Source organism: Galendromus occidentalis, unplaced genomic scaffold, assembly GCF_000255335.2.
Source record: "Galendromus occidentalis unplaced genomic scaffold, Mocc_1.1 scf7180000077524, whole genome shotgun sequence".
NCBI classification, from domain to species: Eukaryota; Metazoa; Arthropoda; class Arachnida; order Mesostigmata; family Phytoseiidae; genus Galendromus; species Galendromus occidentalis.
In genome coordinates this window covers 1,329,605-1,339,541 of record NW_003805512.1, presented here as the reverse complement: position 1 = coordinate 1,339,541, position 9,937 = coordinate 1,329,605, and the positions used below count along the sequence as shown (strand labels likewise).

General features: G+C 55.6%; 1 protein-coding gene across 1 annotated transcript; it reads right to left on the bottom strand.

Moving 5' to 3' along the window:
• Positions 1–4,544, bottom strand: LOC114828454 (uncharacterized). Its single transcript, XM_029112682.1, has 5 exons — positions 4,237–4,544; positions 1,578–1,896; positions 1,086–1,423; positions 661–971; positions 1–476 (listed from the first exon to the last, which is right to left on the bottom strand). The coding sequence occupies exons 1-5, from the start codon at positions 4,542–4,544 to the stop codon at positions 28–30; spliced, it is 1,725 nt and encodes a 574-aa protein (XP_028968515.1). The 3' UTR covers positions 1–27.
• Positions 4,545–9,937: the final 5,393 nt, after the last annotated feature.

The window sequence follows — 9,937 nt, the reverse complement described above, 5'->3', positions numbered from 1 at the left end:
AGCGGTCGGGTCGAGGGGCGGACTCTTTCACGATTCGATCGGTGTTTCGGATGAAATTCCGTCGACGGCTACTTTGCTAACCAAGACACTTTGCTTATCCAGAACCGATACACCACGCGGCTCTTGGGTTGCGACCCCATTTTCGAGATGGGCCTCTTGTGTGAGTCCATTTTCAAGATGCGGCTTTTTACTGGGCTGCCGAGGCGTTCTGCTCTTCGATTTTCTGTCTTTACTTCGCTTCGTGTGTCTCACCATCAACTCGTGAATTTCAAGCTCGATCTTGTCTAGGTCGTCCGTCTCTACTGTGCCGAGGTAGGCCTTGATCCAAGATGTGAACGACTCGATCCGCCGCTCGGTCGTCGATGCCATGCTGTCTTGTAAGCATTGCGCCGAGGATTTCGATGCCTGGAGCATTTGCAAGATGCCCTGGCCGCCGGAAGGAATGAGGATGGTGCCTCCGTTCGACGCGGCTCCACCTGTCGGAGAAGAAAGAGAACTCCTGAACCGCAGAAGTCAACGCAAACTCTTCAATGATCTGCCAGAGGATTATCGAGACTCGGAGGTTCATGGCGGAGGATCATCGATCTTTTCCTCCCGTGGAGCCATGAGCCCGCTTCGGAGGGCTCTATTTGACAAAAAATGGACGGACCGAGGACTCACCCAAAGCGAAATTTTGTGCGCTGTTCGGCGCAACTGTGATGATTTTTATCGGCGCTGATTGGTTCCCTGAAGCATCCGTCTGGCCGTTCTGAAGTGAACTCTGTAGACCTTGAATGGTGAACGCCGTTGCCTGCGTCGGATGTGCCGCTTTTTGGGGCAGTGGCGACACTGCCGGTGCCACTGACGTGGATATCACTTTGACCGTGGGACAGCCGTCCGCGTTGGTCGTTGTCGAGACGGTTACCGATTTCACCTCCTCACCTTCTTCCATCTCGATTTGCGGCATCAAAGAGTTGCAGTCCGCCGAACACCTGTAATACGATCGGTGCTCGATTTATTCCCAAGTGGAATCCCTTTGGGATCGGGACGGCACGGACGGGAGTGACGTAATCCATGTAAAATATTCCGAACCGAGATTCACTCACTCATCACTGTCTATAGGTTCAGATTTGACGCCGTTGCTGCAGTTGGTGATATAGGAGAGGGCTTCTTGGTGCATCCAGGAGTTGTCTCCTTCGTGATATTTCTTGACTAGTACGTTGATCTTGTTCTGGATCTCAGACCAGGTATATCGCTCTTGGAAGTTCGTGTGTATCTGGATGATTGCCATGTCTCTCGACGCGTCGTTTTTGAAGCTGGGGTCTTTGCGGTTCCACAACAGAGGGTAGTCTCTCATGTAGTGGATGAGCTCTCGTTCGTCGTTGAGTGGCCACGATCGCTGCGGCCCGAGGTCTTCTTCGTCGTCTTCGTCGCAGTCGAGGGGCTGAGAAAGGATAGATTAGATTGATTCATGAGCAAGTCATGTCGTTTAATCGTGTGCATGCGGTGGTTGCTGTCTGAGATCCACGAAGCGCCCTATAGCGGACATCTTCGCTATCGAAATATTCGTATGATTGGGCGGAGGGAATTCCACTCACATTGATGGAAACGGTGAGGTTCGAGAGAGCCAGGGCGTTTTTCACAGGCTGGGTTTGTCCGCTGCCATTTGCGGGCTGTAGGCGCGGCCTCTGAGTATGGATGACATTTTCAAGAAACTTCAGCTGCTGAAAATACTTCCACTGGCATGGGTCCTCCCCGCTCCCGGTGTATCCTCCAGCAGCTTCAATTATGGCAATCTTGCGAACTTTCTTGGTAAATGTGTCCCTCAGACTCTTCCAGCGTTGCCTCGCATGTCCGATTTCCATGGCGACTTGACGGGCTATCTCTTCCCAACATTTATCTTTCCTAGCTGAATCCCTGTAAGGACTTTCCGGGTTTAATATGGACCCCTATCTATGGTTTGACTTCGTCATATCTCCCCGCGATCCCGGAAGCGACACTGAGTCATTCCCGACGTAGTTCTCCAATGGAGAAAATCGCAAGACCTCTCAGTTGAGCTCCCTAGTCACATGACTGTTCACGAGATCCGGTGCTCTAGAACCCTGGGAGACGCTCCGTCGGAGACTTGCCGAATAACCGTTATCCAGGGAGATCCCGACCCTGCCCTCCCCATCGCTCTCGGTCATCTCGGCTCTGACGGGCATCCGTCGATGAGGACGCTGCTGTCATGACAACGCGGCGTCACCTCAGCCCCGGTCTCGGTAGGCGCTAGCTGTCAGTCAATCACGAGTGAAGCGATTGAGTGAGTGCGTCATGCCCCATCTCTGGGAAGGGGGTCTTGACTTGTCTCACAGTATCTGCCCACCTCCCGCAAGCTGCTGGGCTCCGACGAGCAGTGTGGGCAGCGCCGGAAGCTCAAAATGCTGAGATCCGAATCTCGTCCGTTCACGGACGCAGCCGCGTCTTATGTTCCCAGACCGATCGCGAAAATCGCTCTACTCCCATGCCGAGAACGTGGAGTTCTCCGAAAATACCGTGATGATGTTTCAATGCTCCGAGGAAAGACCTTCAATTGCGTCGCCGGACTCGGAAGCGATTGTGCTCCGCGGCGGATCGTCCCAGTCGTCGACGTCACGACATTACCCAACGCGATTGGCCTTCAGATCTCAATTGTGAATAATTCCAATCCTACTATACGGCGTGCCGACAATCTGTCGTACGAAGAAATAACAGAGCTGCTGACCGTTCCTGTACAAACTCAGTCGAACGTCGCTGGCGTCGCGGCGGTCGTTCTCTCACGACGGAAGCGGGGCCGAGGGGCAGTGTTTGGCTACGAGGCTGGCAAGAGAAGAGGCGGCCTGCTGGACAGGCTGGGGTGAGGGGGCCGAGTGGGGAAAGGTTGGCAAGCTGGCGCGAAACGACAGCAGCACTCGGGCTGCGAGGCTGGGCGGTCGGCCGGTCGCACGCTAGTCCCCTCAGCGGATAACCCTAGTGGCCGAGCGGCGGTCCGCGCAGGCGCGGGAGAATGACGCTCGGCAGCGGCGCTGCTCTGGAGCCCACGCCCGTTCTCGCTGAAGGGCACAGGGGATGGGAAGGGTGCGAGGGTAGTCATCAGGCGGGCAAAAGAGAATAGACGTCCCCCTCCGCGTCCGTCAACGACGACGAGGGCTGCAGCGGTCAGGTACGGCGGGCCTCGGCACCCCTGTCGGCGGAGGCGCCCTCGACGACGTCGTCGTCGAAGGTTCCAGGCTGCTCCCGAAGGCCTCCCGCCCGCGTTGGCCACTTCGCTTATTTACGATGTCGAGAAGGATCATGCCCATGGAGTGCGGGACACATGGACGTCAGAGTTCTCGATAGGCGACTCGGTCGTCTCGTCCATTACTGGTCGCTAATCTGCCCGACCGCATCGTTCGACGCGGCCCCACGAGACGGCGCTGTCTATGCGGTCTCGTAGTTGACGTTGACGACGCTCTGCTAACAACGACGACGACGAGCTCGCTCGATTCCCCGCTCGCTGGTTCTTTCGATTCAACAGCGATCTCTCTGAGAACCGGGCCGAACGACCGACCGACCGAGCTGCTACCGCCAGCGGCAGGCTGGCGTCGCGTAAACATTCCGCGTCGGGTAAGGCTGGTGGCGAATAGCGACGGCGACCCTACGAGCGGCAGCATCACGAGTAAAGAGTGTAAGATTCGCGAACGCTACAGCCGATACGGCCGAAAGAATCGCTGACGTCTCTCCGACGAGGACCCGCGTTCGCGAGCGGAAAAAGTTCAAGATGAAGAACCCACAGATTCGTACAATATCTCGAAGAAAACTGAAGGATCACTCAGGTCGCCGGAGCTCACTTGCGCCGATGCTTGCCCTCAGACTCAACGAATTCAGTTTCTTCGGTTTGATCATTCCATCAGCATTTGAATCAATGTGGAGCATTTCAGAACGCTCTGATGCCATCGGCTCTAGGGATCGATGGGCAGGGAGGGGGCATGAGCGGCACGGCGCTCGTAGTATGCGTATGAGATCATAGAGGAAACAGCCGGAGAAAACCGTCCACTTCCGTAAAAATAAAAATAAAATCGTATGGACGACGACACGTGACGCTCTGAGTTCAAGACTGTCCCCACCAACAACAAAAACAGAGAGAGCGAGAGAGTTGATACCGCTTTCGGGGGGAACAACAAAGTACACGGATTAGAGCACATTCCCTTCCTGAACGACATGACTGCGACGGCGGAGTCGAATAATTATCTCACTGACCTGTACTGTAAGTGACGAGGATCCCAAAGGCACGGTTCCTTCCGAACGAGTTTGATGAGTTTCATATTAGAGCCGGGAGTGTGATAAACTGGACTCGTTCCTGCCGCAGCTCCATTCGCGGCGGTTGCTTTAGTTGCCGGTTTCTCTTTTTTGCTGCTGTTGTTACTATTGTTATTACTACTACTGCTGCTGCTGTTGCTGTTCCCGTTGGGGTGGCTGGTTCCGTTGGCGACGGGAGTCGCAGGCGACGGCGTAGCTTCGGCTTCGCTGCATGTCGCTTCAGGAGACTGCGACTCGTCGGTGGCCATGGGCGCTCTCGTTGTCGTGGTCGTCGTGGCTGTCGTCGACGCCGTTGTCGTGGTTTTCGTTTTACCTTTGGTCGTTGTTGCTGATCTAGGGGGTCTCGCCGTTGACGCTGTCGTCGTCGTCGTCGTTGCTGTTGTTGTCGCTGCTGCTGCTGCTGCTGCCGTTCGAGGTGTAGATACTACAGCTGTCGGAGACTGGTCACCGTCTTCTTCGTCGTTGTTGTCTTCTGTCAGGACGACTTCGGATTGATCCTCGTTGTCAAGCGTTGTGAGAAGACTGCGCAGCATCTGCAAGCGGGCGGACGAGTGGACGAACGACGACGAGTGGCGGCAACGATGGTGGTAGCTGCTGAGTTTGGTGGTGCTGGTCAGTCGGTGTCTCTTCTCCCGCACTGGCGGCGGCGGCGGCGGCGGTAGTAGTAGCGGTGGCGGCGACTGGTGGTAGTCGAGGCAGTGGCGGCGGCGGCGACGGCGGTGGCAATGGTAGAGGTGGCCTTTAGAGCGAGGCGAACCAGAGCTACCGAACTTCCAGCCGACGACGGCCGTCCGACCGTTCTGACGACGACGCACGAGTTACGTACCGATGAACGGCGCTCAGCGGACGGGAAGGCGGCCAGCGGACGGGAAGGCAACAGCGAACGAGCGAACGTACTAAACGAGCGAACCTAGAGCGAACGAGCCAGCGAGCGAGCGCCAAGCGGAGCGCGAGTCCCGCGCGGCGGCGGGCGAGGTTTCGCCCCTGCCGAGCGCCCCGCGACTCTCACCCGACGACAACAACAACCCGCGTCTGTAGTCCACAGCGGCAAGAGCAGCCGCTGCTGCCGCAAACGCCCCGGGCTCCCCAGCGACAGGGAAAGAGACCCGCCGCGTCCATCGCCTACAGCAGTCGCAGACGTCAACGAGGGGTAACAGCAGCGAATCGAGGACGGAACTATCGACTGCAGAAAACGCTGATCACAGTCGCTGACGGGCTGCTTGTCGATCCGACGGGCCCGAGCTCAGTCGAGAGAATGCGTCTTGACGTCAGATACGTCTCTGGCTGTACTCAGATCTCGCGAGCAATCAGGCAGACGCCGACGGGTGGACCTGGGAAACCCACTGGGATGCGACTTGAGGGCTGGCTGGCTGACAGACTGATTATCAGCGATCCGACTTGGAGCGCCAGGGTCTCTCCGATCCAGTCAGACAGGCAGGCAGGCAAAGGCGGCCAACCGACCGACGCGTGCGTTTCCTCTCCCTTGCCTCCTCGACTCGCTGTGCGCGCGCAGCGCTCAGTCGAGCCTCGGAGTCTTCGAGGAGACGCGAATTTCGACACGTCGGTCGACCGGATCGGGGCCGTCCATCTCAAACTATCGCAAACGCTTCGAGACGTCGAATTAGGGGTTTGCGCGCTCTGGATTTTGACGGGCGTCTGATTCATTTCTTCACGCCCGGGCATTTCTTGAAGAGCCGTGTTTTATGGAAGAGGGATGTCGCATCGCCGGAATCTTTATATCGAGATTATAATTCAACGACTTGTTGTTTAGGGGAACATCAACGTGGTCGGCGAACACGTGCTGAGCATCATATGGAAATGCCGACAGGCGAGGAAAACGAGAGAGGGATATGGCTCGAGGAAGGGAACGATCATCTATATTTAATCATTGAAATCGAAAGATTTTCGGATTTCAGGGACGCAGCAGCTTTTCGGAGCTCATTCGGTAATCACAGCTGGGAACAGCCGACTCTACCTCAGAATGATTCACGGACAGGCGCACGTGGGATACCGTCGATGAGCCCCGGCTTCCGGCTTGACAGACTTCCACGAGCGCGGCCTCTACGGGTACATCATATGGTGCTGGAACCCCCATACCGCCTCGTCCAGAGCGGAAAAAACTACGACGCGACGGGAAAACTGACCCGGGTTCGGAGACGACGAAGCCGAGAGCGGACACTGAGACTGACCACGGAGATTCGATTTCTCTCCACTCAATTTCCGTGCTTTTCCGGAGGGAATCCGTGCCGTACGTTTGTCTCGCTCGCTGTATTCCGTCCCAGGTGGGGAAGGTAGCCTTCTGGAACACGAAGATTGCATTCGACTCGAAAATCGACGCCCGGTCTCCCTATAATTAACATTATCGTTTTTGAGAACATCGATGAGGACACGTGAATCGAACGATCAGGCCTTCGCATGAGGTCGCGATGAATGGCACGGCTGTGCGGTGTTACGCCTTTGTAGACAATCACACGACCGTGATGGATGACCGCGATCGGACCGTCAAGACCTCTGTCAGCCGAGTAGTTGCCTTCAGCCGGTCGGACGAATGAATTGTCTCGTCGGAAGGTTGCTCGCACGCTCGATCGATGGAAGCGAGAGAGACCGTTGTATACCAGCTGCTCGGTAGGCCGGGGTCCAAGCGCCTGCCCGCTCCCTCGGTCGTTCGCTGGACTCGGACGCTCGTTCGCCCGTCCGCTCCTCTTGCCTCCGTCGTCGCGGGAGCTGCCGCTTGGCCAGCTCGGAGCTGCAGGAAGGAGCCGTCGGCAGGCGAGAGAAAGGCACGCCGTCGTTCACACAGGTCGCCCTCAACCCACCGTGCTCCGGCGGCCCTGGAACCCCGCGTCGCAGCTGCTGTCTCAAAATCAAAGGTTGACGGGACCACCGGATCGATAGTTGCCGAAAACTTTGACCATCTGCTGTTTTCGTCCTGACATGTCCGAGCCAACCGATTCGTTGCACACCATTCGCGAACGGGCGCACATGAGCGCGCCCAGACCTGTGGTCAGACTGCATACTAAATAGGGTGATGGTCGGATCCTTTCTCGCTACGAATGCGAAAGCCACGGAAAAGCTTCTCCGCACACTTCCCGAAGCGGCGCGGAGCTCGGCTCATGATCCAGAAAGTGGAGGACATCGCAGACTCGTCATGTAGTTACAGATTCGCCTATGCCCGAGTGAGGAATACGCATGACCCTAGTGAGGGGAACGACCTGCATTGGGGAATCTCTCGAAATATTGTTTTTTGATCATTCATTTGCTCCATTCTATGTACTAGTCGCGAATGAAATGGAAGATCGGTCTAGACTGGAGGGATTGATGCTCAGGTCATACATATCAATGTACATGAGATCATACCCGTGAAGGAGTCGAGGAATCGACGCGACCTGATGCTCGATCTGGAAACTCTGGGATGGAATCATGTACCCGAGCGCGAAATATCGGCGCGGCGTCTGCTCGAGGCATACACATTAAAACCCTCGTATATGGCATCGGCTTTTCACGGAGGAATTTCACCTGAGGAATCTACGCTTCCGCGATGAGGTGGAGACCAGAGATACCTTTCTCGATCTCCGGCAGGACGGAGACACTGCTGCGTTGGGAGCTTGAGGTCCTCATGCACGGGACATCGTTCATATTGACAAGGGAAATCTGCATCTGTAGCGGTGAACGCCCTAAATGTGCGGAGTATGTTGCTCGGATATCCGTGAGCTTATTACCGTCGGTGCTGACGATGGACGATCGCATCTTCTGATACGGATCCATCACCCTTGTTGAGCACTCTCGGGAATCTCCACCGTGAAGTAGGGTGAGCTCAAACCTATCACAAACTTATCATTGACGCGTCGGACTTCGTCGATCTATGTCTCGGGTTTGTGAATGTCGATTTTTCCGGGGGACGCAAGTCCAGCGTGTCAAATGTACGCAAAGACAGAAGCTGAAAAACCGTTCCGATTACGGGGAACGGGAAAAATGATCAGTACTTTTCATTTTTTCGCATGCGGAGAGGAATATACCGATCCGATAAGGGACATTTGTCTTCCGATCGAGCGCGTCGAAACTTCTCCCACTCTTTATTCCTCAAACTCTTAGGAAGACTCCGATTGAGAGAAATGAGAAGAACAAGAATTTCAATGTAAAAAAGACTTTCGCCGAACCTCTCGAGAGCTCGATTCTCTCACCAATGGCTTACCGGTTTTCGGATCCCCGAAAATAAAAAGGGAAGGATCCATCCATTTGTCCCGTAAATTATTGGCGAATGGATTAAGATTCGCCTGAGTTGGAAGAGGACCGCGGACAAGAGTTTCGATCGAGAAAACATTTTTCTTCGCAGTTATCTTCAGCGGTGATGGAGAAGGATCCTCACTTCGAGTATCCCGCTCGAGCGGCGGCGTCATCTCCATCAGTCCCTCCGCTCGAGGCATCGGCCGCGAAGACTTTTTCCCAACGCTGCCGAGAACTTCAGGATGCCGCTTCAGGATCGGGATTTTCGTCGAGGACTTCGCCTTCGTCATTGCTGGACGTTTCGAATTCACGCGGTGCTCCGCCTCTCGTGAGAACTTCAATCCGGGAGGAGCGCTCTGAACCTTCGCTCGATCGAGGCGAGGACCGATCGGAGACATCGGGCGTATCGGAGTGGCCCTCAGAGCCTTCGACATTCGCGCCGGGAGCAGGCCCGCCTGGCTCTTATGGGAGGCATCTCCATGCTTCGACGGGAGAGGTTCGCACGTGGAGGTTTTACCTGGCTTCACGACGAACTTAGCAACAGCCCGGTTCTTGTGCGGTACCTTCGCATTTCTAACCCGCTGCGATATGAAAACATTCTCCAAAGTCCTCTTCGGCGCAATGATTTCCTCTCCCGGAGCTTCACACCCGTCATTGGGCCCCTCATCCATGAGAACCTGCAAGAACTCCTCGAAGGTCAGAGGCCGACCCGTCCCGGGACCTGTGCCGACGTTTGCGCTCATATTCCTATATCTCTCGAAGGCCAGCGATTCAGCAAGTTTCACAGCTTCCCCTTTCGTCCCCGCGACATTCGGAATATCCAGGTCCGCGCTAACTCTCTTCGTTCGCTCGATCAGGGATCCTTCTAACCCGTTTACTGCACCCAGAGTCGCTTCTAGGGGTTCGATTGTGCCCCTTCTGTCTTTAGGAATATTCTCGAATGGCGTTGAGCTTTTGGTGAGAGCTTTCGCCGGTGATTTCCCTGCGTTGAAAATGGCAGAGCTCGACTTTGGTTCAAGGGCCGAGGATTTCGTGGTGACACATTTGGCTCTTTTGGCTGATTTGGCTGTAGACGAAAAATTCAATTGCCAGGGCCTCCCTGGGGCTTTGACGTTAGCCACACGCATGCTCTCGAGCATTTGGGACTTCTTCGCGCCAGATGAGCTCGCGAAAGATTTCGCTTGCCTGAACTTTATTGCGGGCAGGAGCTTCTTCGCCACAGGAGGACCGAGCGCCTTGGATTCGATACCTGCTTTGATCTTCGAGTGGAAACGGCCTTGCTTGATGAGCCTCAATACGTCCTTGCTCACTTCTCCTCGTCGTCGACGTTTCTTCCGGGATCTGTCCGTGCTCTTCGATGTCGTAGATTCATGTGATTTCAAAATATCCTCTTCGCTCTTCCTGACGACCTTCGGCT

Bases quoted from the DNA above. Each gene is read 5' to 3' on its own strand.
- LOC114828454 (XM_029112682.1), bottom strand. From the start codon at position 4,544: ATGGCCACCGACGAGTCGCAGTCTCCTGAAGCGACATGCAGCGAAGCC. The intron at 1,897-4,236 runs GTCAGTGAGATA...AAGTCCTTACAG, and splicing joins CCTCGTCACTTACAGTACAG to GGATTCAGCTAGGAAAGATA. The intron at 1,424-1,577 runs GTGAGTGGAATT...ATCCTTTCTCAG, and splicing joins ACCTCACCGTTTCCATCAAT to CCCCTCGACTGCGACGAAGA.